At 39.0% G+C, this 17,383-nt stretch overlaps 1 protein-coding gene across 2 annotated transcripts in view; it reads left to right on the top strand.

Moving 5' to 3' along the window:
• The window catches only part of dst (dystonin), a 120,787-nt gene that overhangs the window by 50,683 nt on the left and 52,721 nt on the right, over positions 1-17,383 (top strand). The window contains exons 36-43 of one of the 2 annotated variants that reach the window (XM_087802230.1): positions 124-266; positions 1,314-1,329; positions 5,175-5,315; positions 6,031-6,119; positions 6,192-6,300; positions 15,326-15,478; positions 16,131-16,364; positions 16,436-16,687. In XM_087802230.1, the coding sequence (XP_087658356.1) occupies positions 124-266; positions 1,314-1,329; positions 5,175-5,315; positions 6,031-6,119; positions 6,192-6,300; positions 15,326-15,478; positions 16,131-16,364; positions 16,436-16,687 (1,137 nt within the window). The remainder of the gene's footprint in view (positions 1-123; positions 267-1,313; positions 1,330-5,174; positions 5,316-6,030; positions 6,120-6,191; positions 6,301-15,325; positions 15,479-16,130; positions 16,365-16,435; positions 16,688-17,383) is intronic. The other variant, XM_087802229.1, reaches the window with a different exon arrangement.

Here is a 17,383-nt window from a genome sequence, read left to right as displayed (position 1 = left end):
GTTTATAGTGTTTTGTGCTGCGAGGGATGTTGCTCTTCAGGGCTTCGGTGCTTTGGGCAGAGTATGGCTATTTAGGCAAAACATTCTCCACGTTGATTGATAACATATTGTTTTGCATTGTAGAACAAAAAGGCTTTTGAAAGAACAACATGTATAGAAAGACGAGAGAGCATGGAGCTTCAAAAGGCTGCAGGAGAAGTAGAACTTAGTCAACTAAGGCAGCAGCTCAGTGACAAAGAGGTTATTTTGGTGGAAAGTCGAACCAAGTTGGAGGAAAAAGTGCAAACTCAACAAAATACAATCGACCGGCTGAACTATGATAAAACCAAACTTGACGCTGAGATCCATCAGTATCGTGTTCAACTAGAAGTGGCGATAATGGAGAACAAAACAGGTGAAGTTGAGTTGGGTGTTGCCAGACAGAAACTAGAGGAGATGGCGGCCATGTTGAGGTTGGCGGAGAAGAATCTAAAGGACATGGAGAAGCAAAGGGACGAGGAAGCTTTTCAGAAATCAGTTTTAGAAGCAGAAAAATTGGTCAAGACCAATATTGAGGAGTCAGAAAGTCAACACCAGGAGCAAAATCTGCAGACTTTAGATACCATTTCCACAATTATTACAGTTGTTGAGTCAAGTGAAGTGAAGGACTGCTGCAGGGAGCATGAGGAGGCGCTACAGCAGAAGACAGAGGAGTTGTCCGTCGTCCAGAAAAGGGCAGAAATAGCTGAAGATAAAGCGCAGAGCTATAAAAAGCATTTGGATGACAGCAATAACATGATCAAGAAGCTTCAGATGGAACTGGAAGTGGAGCAAAAAAGGACAAGAGAGCAAACAGAGGAGCAACTTCACGAATCTCTGATGATGCAGAAGTCCATCAACGAACTCCAAGAGGAAAAACGGTCCCTTCAACGGGCAAAGTCCTCCCTCGAGCAGAATATCTTGTTCAACAACACTGAGGTCGAAGGGCTAAAAGAGCAATTGAAGATCACAAAGGGAGATATGCAGAAAAAAAGCTCCCTCGATATCGATTATATTCACAAAATTAGCGACCTGGAGGAAGAGTTTCTATCAAAGCAGGCGGTGATTGATCAGCTAAAAGTCAAATGCACGGAGCTGACCACACTCAACCTGTCGTCCGAGAGCGATAGAAAAGGTATGCAGGTTCAGCTTGAGGCAGTGGAAAGGGACAGAGTCGGTTCTGAGCAAAAGATTCTGCTTCTTAAAAGTGAGATTCAGAGCTTGAAACAGAAGCTCAACGACGCCAATGAGGAAAGTAGTTTAAAATTCAGTTCTGAGCACACTTCACAACTGAGATTGAAAACCTTAGAGGCAGAGGTTGAGAGAGGCGAGGAGGTTTCCTCTCAACTGCAGAAGAAAGTTAATGATCTAAAGTTAATAAATAGTCAAACAGAAACCAATCTAATGAGCGTTAAAGCCAAACTTGACCAAGCCGTGATGGACTTGGACCGAAAAGATCAAAAGATTGAAATCTTGAAGCTTCAGGCAGACAGCTCCAAGTCACAAGTCCAAATCATTGAGACAGAATTCAATAAGAAATCTGAAGCGTTGCACTTGCTGCAGCTGAAAATACAGCAATATAACGAAGAAGCAAAGGATATAAAGAAGCTTCAAAGCAAAAACAAAATCCTTCACTCCAACATTGAGCGTTATGAGAAAGAAGTGATGAGCTTAAAAGCGGATCTGAGGTCAATGTTGGCAGAGAAGAACTTGGCAGTTCAGGGAGAAAGTCTGAAGAAAGCTGAGATCAACGAGTTGAACTTGATGTTTAGGAATAAAAATGAAGAGTTGCTGAAGCAGTCGAGTGAGACGAGAAAGAATCTTGACAAACTCAAGACTCTAGAAGATGAGCTTTCAAGATACAAGAGCAGTGTTTCAGGCCTAAAATGCAACTCGGAGAAAACCACCGAAGCTTTGCGGCATGAAATTCATGTTCTTCAGAGTGACAAGATGGCTGCTGAAAATAAGATGGAGGCTTTGAACTCTAAAGTCTCAGAGTTGACCTCCAGTCTGCAGCGTATGAAGGAGGAACATTTGAAAGAGAGGACGGCTGGAAAACTGAACGAATCGAAGATAACGCAGCTTGAAAGTGAACTTCATAAAAACAGGATGACAGTGTTAGAGGTCAATTCTAGCTCAGAGAAATCTCAATCAAATGTTCAGCATGAAAATACAAACCTGAGAAGGGAGAACGCAGAGGCACTTCACAAATGCTCAGCTTTAGAATCTGAACTACGACTGATAAAAGAAAAGGAGCAAAGAAAAGACTCACAAGTCGAGCAGAAGCAAAAAGAAATCTCTACTCTTCAACTTAGATCACAACAAATGGAGGAGCAACTGAACAACTGCACACACATGCTGGAGGAACTTAAAAACAAGCTGCAGCTTCAGAAAGACGGCTACGAGCAGCAGATGTTGTTGATCCACAACGACCTGGAAAAGAGAATCGACTTGTTGCGAACTGAAGTCACCAGTGAAACCAATATGTCAAATAACAGCACTGAGTTTTTGCAAGTACTGAACAAATATTTTAAAGCGGAAACAAATAATGAAAAACCAAAACAACAATTACAGATGTTAAAAATAGACAATTTGTCTTCTCATCTTGGAGAAGAAAATATTAAGTTTAGCACACATTCGGCCAGTTTTAAAAACCAGTCACAGATCTCGCATGGAATCAATCAACAATGGGAAGAAATGGAAAACGAAGGCATTCCCCTCCCCGGCCAAATTGAGTTATACGTTGAAGAGATCCGGGGTCTGAAGGAGAAGCTTTCAGTGCTATGGGACAGGATAAGGACGGAGAATCCCTCACTGGCCGAGGAACTGGCTGAAGATGATCAAGATACTTTGAAAGAGAACAAGTTCATGGAGTCTGTTGTTCATGCAACGAACAAAGTGGAGGTGATGCTTTCAGAGGTAAACGGAAGCGTTTATGTCGTTTGTACTTTTATAGTCTGACAACTATAAGAAAAATATTCTCTTCCTTTTACATTCACAGAACAAAATGACCAAGACAGAAGCTGCTTCTACCAAAGTGGAAAAAGATAACGTGGACTTCGCTCTTGATAATTCGAATCAAAATGTTCCTTCCTCTTCCTGCTCCTCTCAGTCGGCCAAGCTCACCAACGTGACAACTCAGGCTTCCAGGATTATTTCTGGCGTTAAAGAGCAGGCCACAAAAGAAAGCGTAACTCAGAGAAGAACGTATCAGATAATCGAGACGTTTGAGGAAGAGATGCCAGGAGAGAGTGTGAGGGAGGGTAGTGGAGGTAAAATGAACGCCTTGTATTCAACCACCTTGAATCTCCCCGGCTTAACCGAAAACAGTCTGCAAGACCTCTTCAAATTTAAGCTGGTCGATGAAGATGTCTTGCATAAATTGAATTTGGGCCACATGACAATGGAGAAAATTCAATCTTTAATATCCCAACATGTCCAGAGGCCAACTACCATTGCAGGGATCTATGTTGAATCAAGTCGGAAGAAGATATCTTTCTTAGAAGCTGCTGAAAAGGGCTTTTTAGCCAAGACGTATGCGCTAGAGTTTTTAGAAAGTCAGGCTGCAACAGGAAGTCTTACTGATTTGGCTACAGGCCAGACATATCCGGTGTCCGAGGCTCTTGAGAAAGGGATTATAGCACAGGACGTGGGATATAAACTGATTGATGCGGAGAAAGCTTTTACCGGCTTCCTGCATAAGGGCAAAACGTTGTCTGTCTTTCAAGCGATGGAGCAGAGAGTTCTTGATAGGGTGAAAGCCAAAAAGATCCTGGAGGTTCAGTTAGCCACTGGAGGACTGATATACCCAGGGCTCGGTCTGAGACTGCCCGCTAGTGTCGGAGTTGATCACGGCCTTATAAACGAGGAAACTCTAAAAAGTCTGTACAAAGCAAGTAGCAACCCGAAAGCTTTCTTTAATCCTGACACAGGCCAGAGAGCGTACTACTCTGAGCTACTGAACAAATGCGTTTATGACGAAGAAGCAAGCGTTTTTCTGTTCCCAGTTGGTGAGAGGCATCTCACCAGTTCCTCTCCTGCTCGTTCTCAAAGGGTGTGTGTTGTTAGCAGGTCTGGCACAGAGATGTCCGCCTATCAAGCATTAAAGGGAGAGTTGATTGACATGAGTACGTATTTGTTCCTCTCCGATATGGAGTGTAATTGGCAAGACAAGTCTGTGAGTGATGCTAACGGGGAAATGCGTCACATCATTTTCGATGAGGCCAATGGTAGAGAGCTGTGTCTGGATACGGCTTTAGGTCAAAGGTTCCTGGAAGCCTCCGAGTTGGAAAGGTACCAGACTGGTGATCTGTACATAAATGAGATGGCAGACATAATATTTTCAAGGATGGTAGTCGTAGACGATGTAAACAGTCCCATTGCTGGGCTTTGGGATGTAAACCAGAGGAGACGCATGTCGATTCTTCAAGGCTGGCAACAAAACTTTATCGATAAGACAAATGCTCTGAGACTGTTGGAGGCTCAGGCCTGCACTGGGGGCATTTGTGACCCATTTGCCGGGGATAAAGTCGCTCTTAATGAAGCTCTCAAAAGAGGTCTTTTGGATAACTCGTTCTCTGAACATCTCCAGCCCTTTGAGCAAGTTTTTAGCGGCATTGTTAACCCCAAGACTGGGCAGACTTTATCAATCTCCCTGGCCATTCAGGAGAATCTCATTCCTAAGGATGTAGGTTTACGTTCTATTGAGTTCCAGCTACTCACGGGTGGATTAATAAACCCAGAAACTCATGAAAGGGTCTCCATGGAAGAAGTCATCCAAAGTGGCCTTGTGGATAAAGCCATTACTAATACACTCAAGGATGAAAAGTCACATACCAAAATGCTCGTCTGTCCAAAAACCAAGCGGAGAATCACATTCAAGGAGGCCCTTGAAAAAAGTGTCTTTGACTGCCATACTGGGCTACGGATATTAGAGGCCTCTAAAGTTGTGGGTTTGGGAATCAAATCAGCATTTCATTACCTTTCAGCCTTCAAGCAATAACGTGTCATTAACAAGTGTGTGTAATAAAGAAACTGTTATGTATTCATTGTTTCGTTTAAAACTGCCATTGTATACGATGTTTAAGACACTTTTGTCCTGATCCTGTCATTTCATCTGGTTTTTCAATAATGTCAAGATTCTGTTCAATTTCTAGAGATCTGTTGATGAGGAAAAGAGAGATCACGGTGATAAAGTTAACAAACTCTTGCACTGGATGTCGGGTGTAAGACAGGACCCAACAACAGATGCTCTTAAAGATAGCAATGCCAACAATGATACCACATATAAGCCCCAGGTAAATCAAGTTGTAGTTCTTTGTATATCTAACAGGTTTTGTCTTACTTTTGTAGTTTGTTTTGACCTTTTGCTTTGAAATAAAGAATGTATGTACACTCTGCTTTTGGATCAATATGAACAAGTTATTATTTGTATTATTTAAAATATATATGTTTCATCAAGTCTTTCATGTTGCTTAAGCATGCATTCATACCTCATAAAACTACAAAATGTATGCATCCCAATTGTCCACAAATTACTTTTGTTCAGTTTCAAGTTTTCCTTTCAATAATTATATTTCTTTTCCAAAGATTTGAAGAGTGTATCTGGTTGTAGACTGTGTTCTAAAAAACCATGAGGCCAGCCAAACAAATGACACATAAAAGGTTGAAGAGACTTAATGACTTTTAACACTATAGTGTATGTAAATATATTTTCATTAAAAAAAATCATGTCATAAGTGAAAACAATTTTAAGCACTAAAAGTTGTTTTAAAAAAATTATAAATGCAGAAATGTATCCAAATGCTCTCGTAACTGCAGGGATATAAAAAAAACCAACCTCTTATCTAATGTTTTTAAGAAAGACCTGTTGAAACATGATGCATCATTTAATACAACATTTATGCTTGCAACTGCTTCATGCATTTTTATTTAACCATTGTTATTCTTATATTTTACTATGGTTACGCTTTCCTCAATTTCCCAATTGATAACATTCCCATTGTGCTCAAGGTTCCAGTTGAGGAAATGGTCACGAAGAAGGAGCAGATTGCCGAAGCAGTGAGGGCCACTCAAGTAATGTTGAGCAAACACAGTGACAAGTGAGCTAAGAAACTTCACATCCAGATATAACCGATACCGTCCTGTTTTTAAATGGTTTTCATCTTCCGCAGGATGACACGAGAGGAAAAAGAAGCCGCCCAGGAGCAACTCGATGCGCTTAATCAGGCCTACGATGAGATTTCAACTCATTGCTCGGATCAGACTGCGACTGCAGACGAGGTTTGGAAATGTTGATATTTAGTTTCTTCTTTCACACGTTCTAACTGTTGATCTGTTGCATGACTAACTTGACTTCTCTAGCTTTGAGCTGATTTGTATTTTAGAGAGAACGCTGTGAACATGCTGAGCCCAGCTTTGGTCTGTTTTTTACTCTCCCACAAAAGAAAATGCCACAGAACACAGTTGACTAACAACACTTTTAGCAATAAGCTGGATATGACCCTCCTTTGAGCATGTTTGCTTTTATAGCCATGTTTGTCATTTTCCTGTGACCTCCCTGAAGCAGTCTTGATGTTTAACATGCACGTGTTTGTCTGTCGGTAAGTACAGTTCATTTACACTATTACCCACATTTTGTAGGTTAAATATTTATATAATATTTTCTAATTATATTTTTCTCCTCCTAGGGTTTAACTCATGATGACAGAACTAGAATTCATGTGACCAGAACGTTCTTCGACTCTGGACCTGAAGCATTTGATTCGCCAGTCTACTTATCCTGGAATAATATCTCAACTGACAATTTCACAACCTCTTCTGGCCACTTTCAGAAGGATTTAATCCCTTTCCAGTCTTCATCTGACAAATTGACGGCGACAAACCTGATCATCAAGATGATCGAGATTATACCCGACAAAGACGGATTGAAGGTTTGTTACACTGGTGACATCGTGGATTTTAAGGAAGCATTTCAGAAGCAAAACTCCTCAACACATATTCCAGGGGAGAGGTCAGAGGAGGAAGAACCATCAATGGAAAATATGTTTTTCAAACCAAAGGAATCTGTTTCTGGAGATTGTCTGAGCTGCATAAGAAACTTTCACGATGACTTACAGGTAGATGAGGCTGTCCAGTGCGATCTTACAACCTCCAACACTGAACTCATTGTGTTTGGGAGCAAGAAGCAATTCATGGGTCTCGTCCTGCCGCACCCGATAAACGCAGAAACTCACTCGACATCAGCAACGTTCAGCACGACTAACCGAAGCAGAATATCTGCTTTTTTCATCCCGGAGAAGTCGGAGGTCATGGACATTACTTCTGCAGTACATAATCATTACATCGATGCACACACTGCACACTTTTTGAAGTCAGTGGAAATTCCCGAAGGCTCTGTTGATGTCGAACGCCTCACTGATGAATTCTCAAACTGGCTGGTGTGTAAGAAACTCCGGGTGGAAGGAGTTGACCCAGAAGACACTTATGACAAACAGACGAAGCAGTTGTTCATTTCCTACCTGATGATGAATAGCTACGTGGATCCAAAGACCGGAGAAAAGGTCCTGATCTTAGATGAGGATTTTAAAAACATGATTCAGATTTTTCTAAGTGATCCAGCATTTCTTGACGACACTCAGCAAAGTGTGAGATCTGTGGATTCAAGAGATGATTCCCACAGTCCCTTGCACATTCAGGAGGACAGTAAGGAGCAGACGACTTTATATCCTTTTAGTTCTGTTTCCTCAGCCAGTGGAAGTCTTTCATTACGTCACCAATCAGAAGATGAAACGTTGTGTTTAGAAAAGGATCCTTCAACTCTTGATCAGATCATTGAAAGGAAATTTCATATGAAGGCATCAGTTGATCTGGACGATGATGCAGATCATTGCATGTCTGACTTCTATAGTTCAGTAAAACATCAACCGTTCCCAAGTTTTATTGCTGAATCACCACCTGATATGAGCAGTTCTGAAGCTGCCGCAGCTGAACATTTCTTCCAAGTGGAATATCATGAGCAACATAACCAAATTGTATTCCCTGAAACGGCGAGAGGGGATTCTCTTGACATGGAACTTAGTCATGGAAGAGAACCAGCCCTGGACAAAACCATAAGGAAGAGTGACAACAGAGAAACATCACTTTTGGATCTAGATTCTTCACAGAGATCAATATGTTCAGATACCTTCTTGATCCATCCACAGAGCCTGGTGCCGTCTATGAGCCAATCACATATGGAGGCATCAGTTCATCAGGACGATGGTGCTGATCATTGTATTTCTGACTTCTTTCACTCAATCATACATCAAACGTTCCCAAATATTAGTGCCGAATCAGCTCCTGATACAAGTAGTTTTTATGGTGCCGCAGCTGAACATTACTTACCAGAAGAACATAATGACAACCAAAACCAAATTCTTGAGTATGAAACCCAGAGAAGAGACGCTCTGGACAGGGAACTTGACCATGGAAAGGAACCAGCTCTGGAAAAAACCATATGGAAGAGTGACGATAGAGAAACATCAATTTTGGATCCGACTGCTTCAAACAGAACAATATCTTCAGAAACGCTCACGTTCCATGGACAGAGCCACGAACAGTGTGTGAGCGACTGGGGTATGGAGGCATCAGTTCATCTGGACGACGACGATGCAGATCATTGTATTTCTGACTTCTATCGCTCAGTCAAACATCAAACATTCTCCAATTTTAGTTCTGAATCAGTGCCTGATACAAGCAGTTTTGATGCTGCTGAAGCTGAACATTACTTCCCAGCGGAATATCACAGCAACCAAAAACAAATTCTGTTCCCTGAAAAGAAGAGAGGGGATGCTCTTAACATGGAACTTGGCAATGGAACAGAGCCAGCGCTGGACAGAACCATATGGAAGAGTGACGACAGAGAAACATCAAATTTGGATCTAGATTCTTCAAACAGATCAATATCTTCAGATATGTTCATGATCCATCAACAGAGCCTGGTACCATTTATGAGCCAATCACATATGGAGGCATCAGTTCATCTGGACGATGATGCAGATCATTGTATTTCTGACTTCTATAGTTCAGTCAAATTTCAAACATTCCCAAATATTATTGCTAATTCACAGCCTGATTCAAGCAGTTTAAATGCTGCTAAAGCTGAAAATTTTATCCCAGAGGAAAATAATGAAAAAGAAAACCAAATTCTACGCCCTGAAACACCACTTGATTCCAGAGTAGAAACTGAGAGAAGAGACGCTCTTGACAAGGAATATGACCATGGAAGAAAACCAGCCCTGGAAAAAAACATATGGAAGAGTGATTATGGAGAAACATCACTTTTGGATCCGACTGCTTCAAACAGATCAATATCTTCAAAAACTTTTATGATCCATGGACAGAGCCAAGAACCGTCTGTGAGCGACTCCGGTATGGAGGCATCAGTTCATCAGGACGATGATGCGGATCATTGTATGTCTGACCTCTATCACTCAGTCAAACATCAAACATTCCCAAATATTAGTGCCGAATCAGCTCCTGATACAAGCAGTTTTGATGCTGCCGCAGCTGAACATTACTTCCCAGGGGAATATCATGAAAACCAAAACCATATTCTAGAGAATAAAACCCTTCATTCCAGTGTAGCAACCGAGAGAAGAGACGCTCTGGACAGGGAATGTGACCATAGAAGAGAACTGGATCTGGACAAAACCACATGGAAGAGTGACGGCAGAGAAACATCCCTATTGGATCCGAACAGATCTTCAGATACTTTCATGATCCATCGACAGAGTGGATTACAGCTGCCATCTGTAAGCGAGTCAACACTATCCATAAAATCCTTGAATGGTGATGATATTGTTTCATACTCAAATGTCAACAATGAGGACTGGTCATCTGATCATTACGAACCAGAAGAAAGTCAAAGTTCATATATGAGAAACGTTGCTGTCCCCGCACTGAATCTTGATGAGGAAATGGAAACACAAAACATCAGGGATGAAAAAGCTGGACAGGGGAATATTTCAGAGATGAGTAATCAACCATTTTCATCTTCCTCAGAATGTTTTAAAGAGTTGGTCACAATTCCAGCCTCCTCAAAGATCTATGCTGATTCAGAAGGATTGAGAATACTTGAGATAAGCAAAGATTTCATGGATATGAATATTTCTGGTGCAGAAAATACTTCTCTCACTAGTTTGACTGGTCAAGCGGTACCCGCTGATTTTATTAATACTTCGCTGGAATGTCAATCAGAGAATACAACTTGGATGAACATCACTCCTACATATGGTGATGAAGATGGATGCTCTCCTTGTGTGTCATCTGGTCATCCATCTTCTATAAGTCTGGAGTGTTGCAGGGATTCTGTCAAGTTGGTTATAGAATCGACTTCTTTGGCTGCAGTTGAATATTCATCTTGTTCTCCAGGAGGAATTCAGGAGGAAGAGTTTAGTGCAAGTTACTCAGCCTTGCCTCGGAACAAACAGATGTTACTTGCTGAAGACGGACCAGAGTTGAAATCCAACATCTCCAATATTTCCCTCATTGACACATCAAGTCCTTTCATGGCTGAAAGCTGCTCAGATGATCTCAGTTGTGGGGATCATGTTGAACAACTTGTCAGCCCATATGTTACTGGTGCAGACTTAAGTGTAAGACGTCTAGAAGGAGATGTTCATGTTCTGACTGACAGAAGTGAAGACCATAAATCATGCATCGATTTGAGCTCTGTTTTAAGTGACTCAGTCAACATGGAAATGTCTGTCACACCAGACAATGTAGACCTATTGAAAGACTTTTGTGTAGAGACAGAGGAACCAGTTATGATACCAAACAAGTCTTCAGAGAGAGAAACAAAAGTCACTTCTGAGCTCACAAAACAAACAGACTCTGAAACTGATGTTACGCTACAAAATATACCAAACAGTGACTCAAAGTTGTTATTTGATGAACTTGGTCATAGGGAATCTGGTGACAAATTAGAATTGTCAAGTTCAGGGTTGGCTTTGGAAGAACATTTACAGGACCTGATACCTTCACCTGACGAAACAATTGCTGGTTATATACCAGAGAGAACTCTTAGCCAGAGTTCACAGGAGACCGATCAAAATGTGACAGAAGATTTAAATAAGAAGCTGAAGACACATGACCCTTTATCCACTTTAGTCAGTCAGAACAATGAAAAACTAGACAATGATTCACCAATGAGAGACGCACAAATGATCAGTCCATCTTTTGGGCATCTGGATACCCCCAAATCCCCAGATCCTGGTTGTAACTCGATTAATTTGAGAACTAAAGATCCTGCTGTTAATATTTTGAATAACGACCAGATAAACAAAGACAAAGGAAACACGCTGAGAACTCGGGAACAAAATGACATTGAGCCGATTGAACCCAGTTCTATGCAGGATTCTGCCAGAAATAACCAGAGTGACCTTGATGAAGCATATTGTTCAAACACTGGTACAGAAAAGACACCACATCTAATGACTGGAGAAAACAAAGTGATTTGTGATACAGAAGAAACAAAGACAGTTGAGAAACTTCAAGACCATGAAGAGATGGACGAGTGCGAGGACCAAAAGGTGTTCTTTTATTCTGAGTCACATAGTGGGACTGACTTAGCTGTTATAGTTTCTCCAAATTCTACAAGTGATAAAAACCTGCAGGCAGAGGCAGTCCACCAAGTTGCCGGAGTCAACCGATCTAAAGATTCTGCCATAGATGCATCAGAGCTGAAGGGAAAAGCTGAATTCAGACAGGATAAGCCAGAGAGGGAACAATGCTCTTCTGACAACACAACCTACTCTGTTTCGTCTCCTCAAGACCAAGTTTCACCATCCCCGCTTGAATGTAATCCTGATAATTTAGCCTTAAATTCCTCAAAATCCTCCAGCATGTCCCAGGAGTCCCTCATGGATTTAAGGGCCGCACTGGTCCAAGAAGGACTGAAGCAGGGTAACACACCGACAGAGACGTCCAGCATCCAACGTCGACTTCTTCAGGTTCTTCAAAGTGTTTCGTCGAACAACGACCTGTCATTGCTAAACGAGATGATGGAGACGCTGCAAAACACTCTCGGGGGTGATGTTCACGAGGAGCAGCAGGAGGAGGAGACGTGGCAGATTCTGGAGAGCATCAAGGAGGAGAGTTCAGAGGGAGAAGATGAAGGGTTGCCAGAGGTGGACATAGGAAACTGTGCAGAAGCTCAACAACTCTCCACTCTTCAGAGGAAAGAAATGGTAAAAACCTTTTCAATTCTAAACTTTATTATTATTATTTTGATTATATTCCTGTATTTATGTGATGCCTTTCCCATCAGAAATCCACCGTCCAGGATTATTTGGAGTGTGTTGGAAGATTACAGGATTACGCTGATGTTTTGGATGATGTTGGAAAGGACATGGAAAAACTGCCAGCAGTGGGAAATAATTTGGAAGAATTGCAGATCCAAAGAGAAAAATGTCTGGTAAGATATTTATATAATGTTCAGAATAAACCTGTGGAAGTATTTGAGTGTCATCAGAATATTGAATGTTAAATTTAACATTTCAGGTTTTTTTACTGAAATGATTTTTTTTTTTTATTGCATTTTATTATTATTTGAATAATTAAATTCAATTACTTATAAATTAATAAGTTAGAGTTAGAGAAAAAATGTGAACATTTTAAGAATAAATGATATCGTTAGAGTTATATATAGAGTTTGATATTCTAACTTCAATAATTACTTTTATAGAATATGGAAATGTACTGTAGGAAATATGTTTGAATAAATGCCATTAGAACATCCAAATCTATTATAATGAATTCACCTATTGCAAATATACTGAATAGTTCTTGCTTAAAAAAACGTTATTTCAATTTATGTTGTTGTTTCAACATTTGAGATTCACTTCCATTCTCTTAATACTCTTTGTCTCCTTACTCTTGTCAGGCACTGGAGCTCCAGATGTCTCAACTAGCAGGTTTGATCACTCCTGAGGTGGACAAAGCAAAACGACTTTTACTGTCTGTAACCGAGAACATTCCGGTGCAAATTCAACGTGACCTGACCAGCATCTGTCAAGAGATCCAATCAAATGCTTCCGCCGTTTCCAAGTCGTTAGCGGAGAAGAATCTCATGCTAACCGAAGCCACAGAAGTGAAAAAGGTTCGGTGAGCCAGAGTGCTGGAACGAACTTTCGCTAAAAAGATTTTCTCTTCCAGGAACATCTAGAATCAACATACCGTAGTCATGTTGCTGATCTGGATCAAGTCACTGCTATGATTGACAAGAGCTCAGCTGTGTTGGATGTTGATCTGGACTCCTGTGATGTTGATGCTCTCGAACATCTGTTGGAAGAAATGAAGGTACATATTCTTTACTAGAGGTGTGTATTGTCAAGAATCTGTTGATAGTCAACGTATCACGTTAGAGGGTAAATTATATAATAGATATTGTGATATACTGTAGAAAAAAGGATATATTTGTAGTATTGTCGAGTACTTGACTCTGGTGTTGCAGAATTTACAGACCACACGACTCTTGACAAAGTCCTAACTTTTTTCATTTGTTTTGAAACCAAAATATGTCCAAACATCTGCTTTAAAGGCTGCTGGAGTCCACTGTATCCTCTCGTCCTCAGTCATCGGGACATAATGTGTGCTGCCATCTAGCGGACGGAAGTTTAATTGCAACACAAAAAATGCACAAAAGCTGTAAATGTTAAACGTAAATAAAAAGATACATTTATTTTATTTCAAACACACTTTATTAAAAAAAAACCATTAAAGGACTTTGATAGAATGAAAATTTGATTTCAAAGAAAAAATGAAAAAATCCTCATGGTGCGATTTGTAAATAATAAAATAAACATCATCATTTACACACACTTCATTGAAACTATATAAGAGCAATTATAAACTGTCAAAAATATGACAAAAAAATACAAATCAATACATTGCTGTTGAATATTAATATGATATCCCTGAAAGAAGCGATTTTTAAGTGTATTGTTATGTTGATTTAACCACTCATCAACATTCTGGTCGCTTTAGGAGACTGATCTGACGGAGGTGAAGCTCAAATTAGAGGACATTACGTTTGAGACTCAGTGTTTCATCTCAGAGAACGCTCAGTTCTTGAGTCCGGCTCAGAGCAGCCACATACTGAGGCGGCTCAGCGTCACCCAGCGTGCCGCTAAACACCAGAGCCAGAGACTCGTGACCCAGAGGTGCAGCCTGGAGGCTCTACTTCAAACTAAGGACGACCAGAGTCTGCAGAAGGTCTGCCTGTCGATGTGTCACCATCTAGATCAGAAGGCTTGTTTAAAAATGCTTCTTTATTTTGACGTGTGTGTTTACGAGAAAAATAAATCTTGGAAGTTCATCAGAGTCTGCAGAATATTGAATGGTTTAACATTTCAAATATTGAAACATTTAATTTATTTATTTCAATGTTATTGTTTTAAAGCATTACATACATTTTTTACATTCTATTTTTTAGTAACTGAATTAAATATTTCTAATTTAAAGGTTTAATAATTGAATAATAATTATTTACTTAGTAAGGATATATATAAGGTAATAAGGTTAAATTGGTTTCAGTATTTATTCAATTTAATATTAAGACGATTGAAAATTTTCAAAATTAATGATTATTATTTACATAGTTTGATATTTGTATTCAAATAATTCCAGATTCAATATTTTTTTTCAGTCATGACCTTTTAAATTCGAAATAAAAATGCTGGTTTAATAGTGACATCATGATATGTGAGCTTCACACAATGATTGGCTGAATATACAAGTATTTAGCAACAGTTTTATATTGAATTTAAGATAAGTTAATAACGTTAACATTTTTAAGCAACAAATATTAAACTCAATTATGAAAAAAAAAATAAAAAAATCACAGTTTCAACATTTAAAATGTTTAGTTCAACCGTTCAATATTCAGCTGTCACTGATATACGCCCAAACAATCTGTTCCTGCATGACTATATTTAATAATAACTATGTTGCACGATCTGAACTGTGACTAACTTCTGTGCTGGTTGTATCTGCAGGTCTCAAGACATCAGCGAACCACTAACTCAGGAGGCGTCAGCCGCCTAGAACACAATAGTTCAATATTTAACAGCCCCCCCCCCCCCCAACTCTCTTCCCCAAAACTTTCACATCCAGAGCTGGCCAGCATGTTCACAGCACTCTCGCTTTAGATACAGATTCTTCTTGCACGTTCTTAAGTCTGTCGTCAGTTCACAGCATCATCCTGACTCGGAGAAAAAGACTACAATCCAGTGACTGACCTTGACTTGTTTGCTCTGCTCGACAGTCTTTACTTGAGAAGCACAGAGAATTCTCCGAAAAGTTGGAGGAAGTGTGTGGAAGTCTCACTCTGACGGAGAACCGGCTCATTGGACACCAACAGCAGGCGGAGAACACACAATCTGTGGCCGATCTGCAGCAGTACCAGCAGGAGCATCAGGTCAGTGAACGCATCGCTTTTCTTGTTGAAGATTAATTAAGCAAAAATAATTTGTAATGTCAACCACAATGTTTTGCAAAGATAAATCATTGATAATATCAAATAAATGGTAACAAATTGAATATATTGTAAGGTTAAAATAGTTTTGTTCTTTTTAATTATTGAATTTAAAAAAAAAACCCAATATCATTTGATATTCTGATTTCTTTATTTGAAAAAATAAATATTGAATATATAAATGTTGGTATAAGAGTGTCGAGCTACTTCGTCGTCATCTGCTTGTCTGTGCGTCGCATGATTGGCTGAAAGTTGGATGAAATATTTCGTTTTTTTTGGTTTTGTCTGGTGTCACTATTAAAACATTGTTTTATTGAATTCAAACGACTAAGAATAAAAAAAATATAGAATTATTACATTTAATATTCAATAATTGGAATTAAATGAAAATGTATGTATTAAAATAAATTAAAAATATTAAAAATTAAATAAAATAATAATAATAATTATGAAACAAAAAAAGTTTTAAATATTTAAATATAAAATCATTTAAATGCTTAAATTACTGCAGTTTAATAAAATAATACATTTTCAACATTGTTGGATTCAATATTTTGATGATCTCATCGACAATTGTACGTCTGCGTCTCTGAAGGCTCTGCAAAAAGAGGTGCTGAGTGACGAGAGCGCTCTGAACGAGGTCATCACCAGCACAAAAAGGTTTCTGGAGGAGAACCGGCACAAGCTGACACCTGAACAGGTGGCTGCTGTGGAGAATAAACTGGAGGCAGCGAAAGGAAAAGCTGAGATCCTCAACCAACGTGCTGAAGAGTCGAGGAAAGACCTGGAGAACATTGTTACTTCAGCCATCAAACAGGAGAGTGAAAAGGTAGATCATCCTTTCAATAATAACCTCTCACATCCTGACTCACATCCTTTCACTCTTTTCCCCTCGTCTAGGCAGCAGCTGTTGAGCAACTCCAGGAGAGCAAGAAGAAAATCGAGGGTCTTCTCAACTGGGTATCCAACATCGGGAATGAAAGTGTCAAGCAGGCCGACCTCACTAGTAAAGAGAATGAAAAGTCAGAGATGGAGGACAACATGGAGGCGGATGATGCCAATGGGAATTCTTTCCCAATATCTGAAGAAACAGAAGCTGATGGGAAGAAGGAATCCTCTGTGAGCCTGGATAAGCATTATGAAAGAGTAAAGGTATTTTTTTCATGTTTATTTTTTTTTTCTGTTGTTTAAAAAAAATATTCTCAAGATGAGACGGACTTTGATTAAAAGTTTAAGTTAAAATATATCTTAAGTAGTGTTTGATCAATTTGGACCTGGAACGTTGGCTTAAACTGGAACGCTCCTCTTTTAAATTGAATTCAACAGCCTGGAAGTATGAAAATATATTTGTTAAAACGGCATTCGACCTCCTACAGTGTGAGATATCTTATATCTTATTTATAATATATTTATATTTTAATATAATCTTGTCATGAAGTCTTTATGGAAGTACATTGGTGCTGTAAGAATATATATATATACAGTATATATATATGTATGTATACATATACTGTATATATATGTTTTAAAGAATTTAATTAAGTTTTTGAATAATTTAATGTAATCATTTGTATATTGAAAGGTTAATTTCTTTTTGAATAATTTAATTTAAAAATAATCCTCTTTTTTTTCACATAGAGTTTTATATTTTAATTTAAATCATTCAAAAATACATTTTCCCATCTCAATATTAATAAAATCCGTTGACTTTTAAATTCAATATTGTCTGGTAACACTATATAAGTGTTAAAGTGTAATATATATATATATACAGTATATATATATATATATATATATATATATATATATATATATATATATATATATTAGTAATTAAACATCAGACTG

The sequence above is a fragment of the Callionymus lyra genome, chromosome 11, assembly GCF_982586985.1.
Source record: "Callionymus lyra chromosome 11, fCalLyr1.hap1.1, whole genome shotgun sequence".
NCBI lineage: Eukaryota > Metazoa > Chordata > Actinopteri > Syngnathiformes > Callionymidae > Callionymus > Callionymus lyra.
Note: the sequence above shows the minus strand (reverse complement) of the source record. Positions and strands in the feature narration are given on the sequence as shown.